This window comes from Peromyscus californicus, unplaced genomic scaffold (assembly GCF_007827085.1).
Source record: "Peromyscus californicus insignis strain IS unplaced genomic scaffold, ASM782708v3 Scaffold_21__1_contigs__length_65335640, whole genome shotgun sequence".
NCBI classification, from domain to species: domain Eukaryota; kingdom Metazoa; phylum Chordata; class Mammalia; order Rodentia; family Cricetidae; genus Peromyscus; species Peromyscus californicus.
Window position 1 is genome coordinate 13,964,221 of NW_026294514.1, and position 14,634 is coordinate 13,978,854.

Genomic DNA, 14,634 nt, shown 5'->3' on the forward strand with positions numbered 1-14,634 from the left:
TTATTGAGAGACTTGCTTACGAAGTTGGAGGATAAGGCCCCAGAAAAAGTCATTTTCTTGGGTTTAACTTATTTAATGTACTCATCAAAGCAGAGGAGTTGGGGGAATGAACACAGTCTTGTCCATCTCATGGTGTTGTAAAGGGAAAAGGTATAGTGGGCCCTGGAAAGAGGAACTGAGAGTGTGAGAAAGTCCTCACTCCATGTGCAGTGATTGGATTTTCTAGATCTGTATATGAGAGGAATAATTCTTCTTTAAAGTTTTCTGGAGAGAATTTTCTTTTTTATTTCATTTTATTTTTATGTGCATTGGTGTTTTGCCTGCATGTTGTCAGATACCCTGGAATTGGAGTTACAGACAGTTGTGAGCTGCCATGTGGGTGCTGGGAATTGAACCCAGGATGTCTGGAAGAGCAGCCAGTGCTCTTAACATCTGAGCCATCTCTCTAGCCCTGCCTTCTGGAGAACTTTATAAGCTCTGTCATATACTGGTTCATCATTTTTGTGGTTTTAGTTCCTTCATCTGTTAGCTCATGGATTCTGTAGCTGGATTGCCTGAACTTAAAACTTGAAGCTGAATTGTTTGGAGATGCTGTTTCATGCTCTGCCTTAGATTTTCTGTCTGTAAAATGGAGTGATAATAATTTCTTAGAGTGCGGCTGGGTGGTGGTAGCACACACCTTTAATCCCAGCAATATGAGGCAGAGGCAGGCGGATCTCTGTGAGTTTGAGGCCAGCCTAGTCTACAGAGTGAATTCCAGGACAGGCTCCAAAAGCTACAGAGAAATTCTGTCTCGAAAAACAAAATAAACAAACAATTTCTTAGAGTGTCTGTAAAAATTTAGAATGATAAGGTGCTTTGAGCATTAAAAAGAAAGACTTTAGCAATATGACATTAGGAAAATATGATCCAGTGTTAAATTAGAAACTTTATTAAGTTACTTATATTTTGTACCACTTTTTATTCTCTATTTTAGGGACATTCTGAATTATTTGAAGTCATAGTTTCATACTGTTATTTAAACTGACCTTTATGAAACCCCTTTCTGTTAAATTTTAGGTGCCAGGTACCCTAATGGATGTTAATGTTTTGGTGGCAATTCAATTACTAATTGAACAGGTATCATTAGAAAAAAACTCACTGTTGCTTCAACAAATGTATCAGTATTTACTCTTTGACTTCCGAATTTGGAACCGTGGAGATTTTCCTTTTCGAATTGGTAAGACCAAACTATCAGATAAAATATTATATAGTTTTTTTGGAATATATGACCTGTGTGACTTTATTCTAGTTATGTTATTTATAAGTGAACATTTTATTTTAGGCCATATACAGTATCTTTCGACTATCATTAAAGACAGCAGGAGAGTTTTCCGGAAGAAGTACGGTGTGCAGTTTCTCCTAGATACACTTAGGATTTATTATGGGTATGACATCTTTGTTCCTTTTCAGTTTAATTTGTTCATTTCTGTCTGACATTTGACTGGAATGTGTAGCTTATAGAAATTCTGGTCTTCTGAAACTTCAGAGGAACAGAGTAGTGTAGAGGTTAAAATGGTGAGCAGTAGATTCACATTTATTAGGCTTGTATGTTGGCTTTGTTAATTGTGCAGTGCTATTCAAATCATTGAGATTCTCTTTATTTAAGTTTTTCATCTATAAAAAGCGGAATAAAACTGTGGCTATGGCCTGTGATGGTTTTGAGAGTTAAATTAGTTAATATCTAAAGCACATATAACTGTGTCTGATCCTTAGTATTATAATTTTATAGTTGTATAGTGAGTATTGTAATGATTTTATTTTTGTCACTGAAACTCTTAAAATGTCCCTTAATGTAAAAGAAACCAACTTGGCTACTCGTTTGGTATCATGCATTCCTAATAAACATGATTCATAAACATTATGGGTGCCATAAACAGTGGGTATTCATAAACAGTGTGACACTGTAGTCCTGTAATCCCAGCATTTGGGTGTTAGAGGTAATAGGATCAGAAGTTCAAGGTCATTCTCAGCTCCATAGCAAGTTGTGAGCAAACCTAGGAAAGGTTAGACTCTATTTAAAAAAAAATAAAAAAATGAAAAGGAGGAAAGAAAAGCAAAGGTACCATGAACTCTAATAACTATATTAAAAGTATGTGTGTGTGTGTGTGTGTGTGCGTGTCTGTGTGTGTTGTATGTGTTCATGGGGTGAAAGGAGTGTATGTGCACTGCTGTGGATGCCAGAGGTCAACATCTGGTATTGTTCCACCCCCTTTTTTGATTTTTTTTTTTTTGAGACAGTTTTTCTCTGTGTAGCCCTGGCTGTACTAGAACTTGCTGTGTAGACCAGGCTGGCCTTGAACTCACAGAGATCCTTTTGATTCTGCTGAGTGCTGGGGTTAAAGGTGTGGGCACCACACCCAGCTCCTGGTGCCCTTTTTCTTGGAGGTGAGGACCAAACCTAGGGCCTTGCACTTGCTAGGTAAACACTCTACTACTTAGCTAAATCCTTAACCCCTCTGGTATCTTCCTTAATTGCTATCCTTGGTGTTTGAGACGGAGTCTCTTATTTAAACCTGGAGCTCATCTATTTGGCTAGAATGGATGTCCAACAAACCCTAAGAATCCTTCTGTCTTCCTTTCCCCAACCCTGGGTGCCACACTTAGCTTTTTACATGGGTTCTGGGGTTGTTTTATCTTGTAGGACCTTAGGTTGCCAGCAAGTACCGTATTGATTGAGTGAGTCGACTTCCCAGGCCATCTTTGGCCATATTTTTCTGATGAGGTGCTTGTGCACATGTGTGTGTAGAAGCCAGAGACCTTAAGTGTCAGTTCTCCACAGATGCCATCCACCTTGGGTTTTTGAGATAGGGACTCTTCCTGGCCTGTGGCTCACTACTTGTCTATGCTGGCTAGCAGCAAGCCCCAGGCTACCTGTTGCTGCCCTCCTAGTTCTAAGATGACAAGTGTGGGCCGCCATGTCCAGCTTTTTCACATGGGCCCTGGAGAACGAGCTCAGGGCCTCATGCTTACGCAGCAAGCACTGTGTAAACTTATGGCAAGCACCTAGGAAGGTTTTTGTGTTTAATTTTTAAATGACTTCTGTTTGTGTGTGGGGAGGGGGGACGCATGTGCCGCAGCACATGTGTGGAGTTAGGACAACCGTGAGACTTAGTTATCTCCTTCTGTCATGTGGGTCCCAGGATCAGAGTCAGGTGGTCAGGCTTGGTAACAAATGCCTTTATCCACTTCTTACCAGCCTGAATTTTAACACTGTGGATTCGTTTATATAAAATTGTCAAAGTGTTTAAATGAATGCCTCAGCTTCCACACTGTGTTCTCTCTTTCAGGCATGGTTGTACATGTAATGAGCTGTCTCCAGAGGATATTCGGACGATAAGGACTTCTTTGTATGGACTGATTAAATATTTTCTTTGTAAAGGTGGAACGCATGAAGAAATACAAAGTATCATAGGTTACATAGCTGCTACTAATGAAGAAGAACAGGTACTAGGCCTGAGATGCATTTTATTTTTAACTGTTAAATTAATTACTTTGTCATCTTACAAACTTACATACTTCATTGTCTAGTGAATAAAATTCTATTGGATTAAATATTAAATATTACACAGGCTTGTGGTTTAAGAGTTTTCCATTCTAGTGTCATTTCTCCTTCTTGCTTCTGAGCTGTGATGAGACAGAGCATTTGCTAGGCGAGCACAGTAGAGCAAATCTCCTTTTTGGCAGTCAAGAGGCAGAAGGGCGCTGGATGGGAAGGGCAAGGAACAAGAGATAGCTTTCAAAGGCACAGTTCCATTTATTATTTCACCCTTGATTCTCTTACTTCTCTATAGCCTGTTATAATCACCTGTTAACTTACTAGTTATTAGTCATTAGTCTATTGATGGAGTCAGTGTCTGTCCTTATCACCTCAGTAGTGCCTCTAGCTAGCAACTTAAACAAGCTTTCAGCACATGAGCCTTTGAGGACACTTTATATCCAAATCATTACACAGTTGTTTTATCTTGTAGTTCTTGAGTTTTGTTTTCCTAATTTTCTTAGTGTATATTATCTGTCATCAGTTTGAGAACTTAACTATATATTTGTATATATGTGCGTGTGTGTGTGTGTGTGTGTGTGTGTGTGTGTGTGTGTATACATATATATATATATATACACATATATATATAATATTAAGCAGTGCAGGTAATATGGTTATGAAATTATTCTTTTAACATAGTGGAATCCACATAATTAAGAGAAGTTAACAGTGAAACAAGAATATGATTGTTTGTAAGAGAGAGATAAGACCTATAAGGTTTTATAGGGGGATTTTATGTGTTGAAGAGACCAGCTTAGACTTTTCTATGGAAGAGATTTCTTTTCTTATGGGCAAACAGGCTAGGGATGGTTCCAGAGATATTGGATATGTATAATGAAAGACTATGCAAAAGGGATGGAAGAAGCAAAAGAGATGAGAGGGAAAGGGTGTAGTAGATGTAGTTCAACAACTAGGTGAGATGTATGCCCCCTTGCTGCCTGTAGACATAAGTGATGTTTTTGTTCTGTGTTGTTTAACTTGAAAAGCTCTTTGGAATTTTGGATATACTCTTCAGTCTCCTACGGACCAGCCCAACTAGAGGTCAGCTTTTCTTACTGATGTTTGAACCAGGAAGTGCTGACATACTGTATACCTTGCTGTTAAATCAGAAGTACTCTGACAAACTAAGAGAAATCATTTTTAAGGTATGCAAATATTGTAAGCATCTTTATATCTTGGGGGCATTTGTGAATATATGAATTTACTCACTATATATTCTATGACTAAATTAGTTTTGCATACTCCTTAAGTTTAGTTTGTTTGTTATATATTTTTCATGTTGTTTGTGTGTTTTAAAAACTATACTGTAGACTTGGAATATAGTTAAATAGTAGAATACTGGCTTAGTATGTGCTGAGTTTATATCCCTCCCCCAAATCTACCAGTACATCTTTTAAAAAAGGGGGCTTGGAGGGGTGCCAAACAAGCAAGACCATCAAAATAGCAAGCAAAAATTAATATAATCCGACAAATCATCTCAGTGGAATAGCCTCTTGGTCATATTTCCCTAATATAAAAACCTCTGAGTTCTTCCTGACATGCAGTAAATCTGTGAGGTATGTCAGAGCATTTTAACAGTAAATAATAGCACCTCCATGGTGCCTCCTGAATGCCAAGCCTTTGGCACTCTTCAGGTGGTAGTTTCCTTAGTCCTTACTGCAGTGTTAGAAGACGGATGCTCTCAGTACTCCTGTGTTACAGATGATAAGATTGAAGCTGACAGAGTAATGACTTTGTCAAAATGCACAGAGTACATTTTATTTGCTGCCAAACTGTAAAGACTCTGACCCTTGTCTGAAGCCACCCATTGAGCTTTCTGTGAACTCAGAGTAGAAGATCCAGGTGTCCTCTACCAGCTTTTTTCTCCTTTAAGTTCTCCTTGTTGTACTCAGTTGTCTGATGACATGTGTTTTTACATTGTTAGTAAACATGCTTTCAAGGGTTTATGTTTTGATTGCCTGTGTTTGAAATCACTAAGCTTTAGAAAATGAAGATCAAGAAAAAGGTCTAAAGTGGTTTGCCTTTTAGGGTTGCTTATGGTAGGTTACCAGTGAGCATCTACCCTCACTAGGGTTCGTTCATAGAGAGGAAATAGTATTTCTTCTAAAATAATTCTTAGTGATTGTTTATGATATTCTTTATCCTCTTGTAGTTTATAAGAAAATAACCTCTTGAATAACATTACTTTTACCCCTGGAAATAATTGGGCTACAAGTTCAGCTCCTACTCCCATTTTTAGATGTAGATTATTTGGGGTGCTTCACAAATGTTTCCTGTTCTTGAAAATTGATTCCTATTATGTAAATGAGTTAAGACTGTTTTAGGATTGGTGTGGTGGCACACACCTTCAGTCCTAGCACTGGAAGACAGGACAGCCTGGTCTCTACATAGTGAATTATAGACCAGTCAGGGCTACACAGAGGGAGACCTTGCCTCAAAATACAAAAACAAAAACATTAATAATGATGGTAATAGTAATATGTGTTCTTCATGTCAGTTAACTATATACACTGCTCTTTCTTTCTTTCTTTTTTTTTTTTCCCCGAGGCAGGGTTTCTCTGTGTAGCTTTGCGCCTTTCCTGGAACTCGCTTGGTAGCCCAGGCTGACCTCGAACTCGGAGAGATTCACCTGGCTCTGCCTCCCGAGTGCTGGGATTAAAGGCATGTGCCACCACTGCCCGGCTTACACTGTTCTTTTATCTGCCATATTTAAACTAGAGTTTTAAACATTATTTACCCAAATACAGATGCATGTCAGTAAAATTTATTGTTAATGATTCAAAATCCAATGTTTCTCTGTATTGAAAAGACTGTATTACTTTTTGTGACCAGGTCATGGAACAAATGTTGAAATGCACCAATGTTTATGAGCGTAGTAAACAGCGCATCCGTCTTAGAGAAGTTGGCTATTCAGGAATCGGACTCCTCCTTAATGAAGCTCCAGTTAATGCATCTCTCATCAAAAACCTTGTCAATCAAATCATTAATACAGGTATCATTAAGACTGGTAACAGTGATGTGTTTAAGAAATTGGTTTTTCAGCCAGGCAGTGGTGGCACATGCCTTTAATCCAAGCCCTTGGGAGGCATAGGCAGGCAGATCTCTGTGAATTCGAGGCCAGCCTGGTCTACAGAGCGAGTTCCAGGACAGCCAGTACTATTACACAGAGATACCTTGTTTTTAGACTTCCCAGAACATAGCTTTAAAGTAAATGTTTACTGAGTAGCCAAGTTAATGATAGTTTCCAAAATAAGAAAAGAGTATTAAAGAAAATATGTATAAAAGGAGCTTAAAAATTTAAAGGTATTTACATTCTTAAAGGTAAAATGAAAACTACCTTGATACATATTTTCTTTCTAATTTTTTGTAGTAATTTTTTTTTTCTGTATTTAACCACAAAGTAGAATTTATGGCAGTTGTTTGATTTGGGTCTGGCTTTTTAAAAATGAGGCTTTTTATCTTGAATAGTTTACTAAGTATTTACTAAGTTTATCAAGTTTCATTGATAATCCAAAATATGTATATAAAAAGATAGATACTATTACTGTATCCCTGTGGCATAGACACTATACTCAGGTAATCAAAGAAAGAGAAGTTACTTAGGCTTAATTTGAGTATTATCAACCTGAAGTTTTGGGGGGAAATTTGAACATACTATATATAGTTCTCCTTGGAAAGTGAATAATTACTTCAGCATTTATACAAGTAATACTATTCTTTCTTTGGATATCCATGAAATTTAATCTTAACTTTTTTTTTTAACTCATAGATCCTGTTATTAATTTCAAAGATCTGTTATCTGTAGTATATATCTCTCACAGAACACATGTAAATGTCAGAGTGGTCCTCTGTAGAAAGGTTAGTAAACTTTCAAGATGTGTTTTATAATAAGATTGTCTTACTGTGACTATGTATTTCATTGAATGGTTTGCAGCAGATCCAAGTTTTATGTTTGCTTGTTTCATAATAGAAATTATTTTATAAGCAGTTTAAACTGGACATGGTGGTGCACACCTTTAGTTACACCATGTGGGAAGCCAACCTGTATAATACAACAAGAGTGCCTTAAATTATAAAAACACACATACATAAATATATAATAAATTGTTCATTTTAGAAAAGAATTAACTTCATGTAATTATAAGAAATCAGTATGTCATGTTTTGTTTTGTTTTGTTTTTTGAAACAGTGTTTCTCTGTGTAGTCCTGGCTGTTCTGGATCTCTCTCTGTAGACCAGGTTGACCTCGAACTCACAGAGATTCTCCTGTCTCTGCCTCTGCTGGGATTAAAGGTGTGGGCCACTACCGCCTGGCTCCAGTATGTCAAGAGTTAGGTTTACTTATTCTTCTATAACTATTCCCTTTCCACAGTCTAAAATCATTACCAGAAAATACTGTCCTCTACCAGAACCCTCAGTGCTTGTATCCTTCCTCCTCCTCCTTCCCGTTCTCCCTTTTCCTCTCCTGATCTTCCCTATCTGCCTCCCTTTCTTTGTAGTAAACACTGGACCCCAAATTCCTTTTATTGAGGTTTTTTTTACTTTAGAGACATAGTCTTGCTAAGTTTCTCAGACTCACCTTGAAGTTGTGAACTCCGTCTTCAGTGTCTCTAGTAGCTGGTATTGCAGGCGTGCACCACTGCATCTGTGTCTTCAGTGTCTCTAGTGGCTGGTATTGCAGGCATGCACCACTGCATCTGTGTCTTCAGTGTCTCTAGTGACTGGTATTGCAGGCATGCACCACTGCATCTGTGTCTTCAGTGTCTCTAGTGGCTGGTATTGCAGGCATGCACCACTGCATCTGTGTCTTCAGTGTCTCTAGTGGCTGGTATTGCAGGCATGCACCACTGCATCTGTGTCTTCAGTGTCTCTAGTAAGTGGTATTGCAGGCATGCACCACTGCATCTGTGTCTTCGGTGTCTCTAGTGGCTGGTATTGCAGGCATGCACCACTGCATCTATGTCGTCTTCAGTGTCTCTAGTGGCTGGTATTGCAGGCATGCACCACTGCATCTATGTCGTCTTCAGTGTCTCTAGTGGCTGGTATTGCAGGCGTGTCTGGTCCTGGCCGTTTCTAACAGATACACCATATTACAAAGGCTTTGACTTTCTAAATTTATTTTTAAATTTTCACTACATTTTATTTGTTTTCTCAATGTGTGTGTGTCTGTGCATCTCCAAGTGTGATTCTGTCTGTGCTCCAGTGAGAAGGTGGAGTTTAGACGACAACTAGGGGAGTTGGTTCTCCTCTTCTACTGTGTGGGTCCCAGGGATCAAACCCAGGTCTTCAGGCTTGGCATCAAGTGCATTTTTCCAATCAAGCTGTCTTGCTGGCCCATTATGTCTTACTTTTTGACAGTATGACATGACGTTATCTGAAAATGAATTGGGCTTCATTCATAGCCATTCTCCTAAGTGTGCCGCTCATGGACCTCATGTTGGATATACCCTTAGAAGTTTCTGTGTCTTTTCAACTTCATGGAAATAATTTCCTATCATTTGTTTATGAAAGTTCCTACAATTTGTTTTTAATTTACATTTAACCTTTGGAAGAGTTGGTGTTAGGCCTTGTGCTTCATTTGATTATGACATTTTCTTTCCTGTACTGGTAACCCTTGACCAGTATTTTAGGAGCTCGAGACAAAAGGTAGCTGAGGCTTGCTGGTCATTACCCTAGCTCCAGGTTCAGTGAGAGACCCCACTTCAAGAGAATGAGATGGAGAGTGACAGAACAAAACACTCAATATCCTTCTCTGACCTCCGTGTATAAGCATGTGCATCTGCACACACACATTCACACACACCACACACACAGAACATAATTTGAAAGTGTATCCTTTTATTGTTTCTCATTAAGTTACTTTGCTGCTAAAATAATTGAAAAGAGATCTTTTCATAAAAAGTATTGTATGCCTTTTGAAGAATTTTTTATTCTTTTTTGTAATTTTTGCTGTGTTCTCTTTGCAGATATTACAGATTTTGCAGTCCCAGCCAGATGCAGCATACCACATATCACAACAAGTGGGTTGGCAAGACACCTTTGTTAGACTTTTCTTAAAAGCAAACTTTGAAAATATAAGTTATCTTCATAAACATGGAAAGGCTGTTTCAGTGAAAGAAAATAAAAATATGTCAACTGAAAAGTTCGATGATGAAAAAATGGCACTAGCTGATGTATCTTCAGATCATTGGAGTTTAGAAGATGGTCAGTCCTTGAACTCAAACACACCATTATTTCAAGAAGATAGCTCTGAGGGAGAATTATCTTTCAAGTCAGAGAATCAAGAAGAATTCTGGCATAGTAACACATCCCATCTGAGTTTAGATCTCAGTGGGATGGACTCATGCGAACTGAGTGAGAGTGGAAGTCAAATGCTGGACAGCTCACCTAGCACCCCATCCCCAGTAGAGTCTACTAAGTCGTTCTCTGTGCGGTCTGACAAAGAAAGAAGTATCACAGATGAAATGGACTTCACTGATGACTTCTCTTTCCTTGAGAGCCAAGAGGTAAATTTGCTTATCGTTCCAAAATAAGTTTTCATATTCTTGTTATATGCTTCTGGTCCTTTGCAGTGTGTGAGCTGTTACTAATATTTTCTGTTCATAGTCTAAGTCTCATTATCTAAAATTTAGAAGGGTGTTGTCACTAGTCACTTGGAAATAGCTTGCTTTTTTTGTTTTGGTGTGTGTGTATTTGTATATGTGTGGTAATAGGGATTGAGCATACTAGCTCACACATGTTAGATTATCTTACTTTGTGTGTATGAATGTTTTACTTGCATGTATGTATGTGCACCATGTATGTGTCTGGTGACCTTGGAGGTCAGAAAAGAGCATTGGATGTCCTGGAACTCAAGTTATGAATGGTTGTGAGCCACTATTTTAGGTGCTGGGAATTGAACCTGGGTCTTTTGCAAGAGCAGTAAGTGCTCTTAACCACTGAGCCATCTCTCCAGCTCCCCATCACTGTCTTTAGAACAAAGCCTGCATCTTAACACATCTTGTGTCTTCAGTCAGTAAAGACATGTTAAAAAGGGACAAGAGAGGTAGTTCAGCAGTTAAGAACTGCTGTTCTTCCAGAAGACCTGAATTCCATTTCCATATGCACACACATATACCTACACATAATTAAAAATAATAAAAAATCTCTTAAAATGTTAAAAATATCTTATATAAATAGTAAGTATATGTAGATGGCTCTGTGTTTTGCTTTTTAACATTCCCTAACTCTAATAATTTAGTATTAATGTTTTCTATAGGGATGTGAAGAGGAGCTTCTTCAGTCGCTTACAGATATTTTGAATTATGTCATGTGTAGAGGACTAGAAAAGTCTGATGAAGACACTTGGATTGAACGAGGACAAGTGTTTTCAGCATTAGCCAAACCAGGAATATCAAGTGAGCTACTTCGACCATCAGATGAAGTAAAACTAACGTAAGTATTCAGTTCGTGATTATTTTTTGAGCCCCTCCCCCCGACTGAGTGGGAGTCTAAAATTGAATACAGAACCCTTAATTCAGTATGTAGTAGCGAGGGGAAAGAAAGTAGAGAGGGGAAAGAAACTCCTTAATTTTTTTTCTTCCTAGGTCTTACCATTCTAGTATAATGTAGAAAGAAGTCAAAAAGAAATTCCAGTGTCAGAAGATTTAGATAGAGTTGAAGTTAAGTGATTTCAAGAGTGGTACATATGGGTCCTATGATTGTTTCATTTTCAGTTTTCTGAGAAACCTCCATATTGGTTTCCATATTTGCAGCAGAAGTCTCTATTCTCAGCAGCAGTGTAGGGAGGTCCCTCTTTTTTATATATTTTGTAGGATTTTCAAACTATCAGATCTTAAATTAAGGTCTTTGACACATTTTGAATTGATTTTTATGCAACATGAGAGATTTAGATCTATATCATTTCATTCTTCAACATGCCAAAATCAGTTTCCCCAACACTGTTTGATAAATAGTTTTATATGTTTTAATATGTTTATATGTTTAAATATGTCTCATTTTTTTTGCCAAAGATAATGTGACTCTAGCTGAGTACCTTTATTTCCTAACCCTTCATTCCATTGTTCTATAAATCTGACTTTGTGCTCTGTGCCATGATATTTGAGTCTGTCGCTCCGTAGTGAATGTGCGATCTGGTGTGATACTTGCCAGGTTGTTCCTTGTGCTTTGGCTCTTTGAGGGCTTTTGTGCTTTTATATGAATTTTAGGGATTTTTTCCTAGCTATATGAAGGTTGTCATGAGATTTTTGATGGGGATGACGTTGAATCTATAGGTAATATGGCCATTGTCACAGTGTTCTTTTAATTCCTGAGAAGGGGAGGTGTTTCCATTTTTTTAGTGTTGTATTTTATTAGTGTTCTAAGGTTCCTGTTGTAGAATCATTCACTGCCTTTGTTAGGGTTGCTCATAGGTTTGTTGTTGTTTTAAGCTATTCTGAATGAGATGAGATTCTCTCCCTCCCTATGCAGCCCTAATTTCTTTCTCTATAAGTTAGTTCCTTGTAATGGTGATTTCTTACATTGTTACTTTGTTAAAAAGAATTTAGTAGTTTTAGAGGTCTACTGGTAGAGTGTAGGGTTATATACTTTGCAAATAGGTAGATTATTTGACTTCCTTCTTTCCTAGTTGCTGCATCCTTTTTATTTCTTTCCTTTGCTCTAGGAAAGATTTATAGCATTATATTGAATTACAGCAGAGAATAGGCACTAGTTTTTAGAAGAAATGCTTTCATTCCTCCCTACCCCCGCCATTTGGTGTAACGTTAGCATTTGGTCTATCTTGTAGTCTTATAAGTTAAGGATATTCTGGCTAGTCTTAGTTTTTAGGGCTTTTACCATGAAGAAGTGTTGAACTTTGTTGAGGGACTTTTCTACATCCAATGAAATGATAATGTGACTTCTTATGTCTGTTAATGACTGTATTATACTTACTGATTTGTGTTTGTTGAACCACCCTTGCATCCTAGAATGAAACCAACTTAGTCGTGGTGTATGACCTTGTCAATGTGTTCTTGACGTTGGTTTGCAAAATTTTTACTGAGTATCTCTGTATTGTATTCATTAAAGGAATATTTTTTTCTTGTTATCATGTGTCTTGGTTACTTTTCTATTGCCGTGACAAAACACCATGACCAAAGCAACTTATAAAAGAAAGTGTTTAATTTGTGACTCGGTCTGCGCGACCATCGTGGTGGGGAGCTTGACAGCAGGCGTGGCAGTGGAGCAGTTGCTGAGAGCTTACATCTGATCTCCAAGTAGGAGATAGAGAAAGCTAACTGGGAGCCTGCACCTGGTAACACACAGTCTCCAACAGGGCCATACCTCCTAATCCTTTCTGAACAGTTTAACTAACTGGAACTGAATATTCAAACATAGGAGCCTGTAGGGGCCGTTCTCATTCCAACCACCACATTGTGTCTGTATCTGGTTTTGGTATCAGGATAATCTGGGGCTTCACAAAATGAGTCTGTTCATGTTCCTTTCATGCTATTTCATTGAACAGTTTAAGGAATGTGCTGGTTAGTATTTGTCAACACCAGCTACAGTCATTTGGGAAGAGGAAACCTCTATTGAGACTGTGTCTTTGTAAGATTGACCTGTGGGACATTTTCTTGATTAATGACTGATGTGGGAAGGCTCAATTCCCTATGGGCAGTACCATCCCTGGGTAAATGGTCTTGGTAATAGAAGAAGGCAGCCTGGATAGGCTACAAAGAGCAAGCCAGTGAGCAGAGTTCCTTCATGGTTGCTGTTTCAGGTTCCTGACTTGAGTTCTTACCTTGCAGGCTATATTGAAGCTTTGTAATCTGTAGTTGTTCCTTGTTCTCAGGCCCTTGTGGGCGCTCAGGATTTTATTGTTAATTTTTTATTTTTGTTTTTCTCTCTCACCCCTACCTCGAAAGGGCCTTTCTGTGTAGTGCTGGCTGGCTGGGAGCTCACAGAGACCCTCTTGCCTCTGCCTCCCCAATGCTGGGATTAAAGGTTTATCCTGCCATTCCTGGTGGTAGCTCAGTTTTTGACAGTAGATTCTCAAGATGCTCTCGGCTCACTGCCCTCTAAGTCGGACAGAGTAGCAGGGAGGCTTTTCTCTTCACTGCTGACTCATTCACTAGAGATTACTGTCTCACCAAAGCTTGCAGTTCTGTTGAGGATTGTGGAGCCTGTGGGCTTGTCTTCAGGGTAGGACTGTCTATCTCTTGCTAGCTTAACTTTGCAGGCAGCTTCTGCTTCTCCCCTTGCAGAGGTCTCAGAGCCTGGAGTTTTGCTCCCTGTCTCTTCCTCCACATTTCCCAAGTGTCCTTTCACTACCTCTGTTGATTTGTAATTTTCTTCTTCTATTTCTTACTTTGGAATAGTGTCTGTTTCTTCTCTTATTCTACCTACTACTTTCATGCTGCATCACACAGAAGCAGCCTACCATTTTACCCAGAAGTCCTCCATCTACAATCTTAGTGATAACCTGCTGGTGAGAGTATATCGTTGAAGTTACAATGCTGCTAATAAGTAACTAGTTTTTCAGCTTTTCTTCCTAAGCTTATAATGGTTTTAAGAGGACTTTATTTTACACTTAGCTTGCTACAGAAGATGTTAGAATGGGCAGTCACAGAAAACAGAGATGCCAAAAGTAGTCCCGTAACTGCTGAAAATGCCTTCCGACTCATGCTGATCATACAGGACTTTCTGCAGTCAGAAGGACTGGTTAATTCAAACATGTGGACTGAGAAGGTTAGTAATGACCTTTTGAAATTGCATTCTAGGGCCCCGTGTGGTGTAATTTTGACAGTTAGGAGGGAGAGGCAGAAGGGTTGTCACAGTTTGAGTCCAGTATAGGCTGCATAGACTGTTCTAGGTTAGCCTGAGCTACAGCGTGATACGCTGTTGCAAAAAAAAAAAAACCCAAAATATAAATAGATACATATTTTGAGTAGTTCAGAATTATTTAAAGAAAGAAATTTTGCACCTCTTCTTTTTGGAGCATTAATGTTTAATCGTAGTAAACACTGATTTTGTTAGTTTTTACAATGCTTCTTTCTTTTTTGGCAACTACACATTAAA

General features: G+C 38.4%; 1 protein-coding gene across 5 annotated transcripts in view; it reads left to right on the forward strand.

Annotated features, from left to right (window-relative positions):
- Positions 1-14,634, forward strand: part of Nbeal1 (neurobeachin like 1) — a 154,582-nt gene that overhangs the window by 80,069 nt on the left and 59,879 nt on the right. For all 5 annotated transcript variants that reach the window (XM_052749579.1, XM_052749582.1, XM_052749583.1 and 2 more), the window contains 9 exons: positions 1,060-1,219; positions 1,325-1,427; positions 3,330-3,486; positions 4,567-4,725; positions 6,413-6,572; positions 7,350-7,438; positions 9,546-10,085; positions 10,838-11,013; positions 14,151-14,304. In XM_052749579.1, the coding sequence (XP_052605539.1) occupies positions 1,060-1,219; positions 1,325-1,427; positions 3,330-3,486; positions 4,567-4,725; positions 6,413-6,572; positions 7,350-7,438; positions 9,546-10,085; positions 10,838-11,013; positions 14,151-14,304 (1,698 nt within the window). The remainder of the gene's footprint in view (positions 1-1,059; positions 1,220-1,324; positions 1,428-3,329; positions 3,487-4,566; positions 4,726-6,412; positions 6,573-7,349; positions 7,439-9,545; positions 10,086-10,837; positions 11,014-14,150; positions 14,305-14,634) is intronic.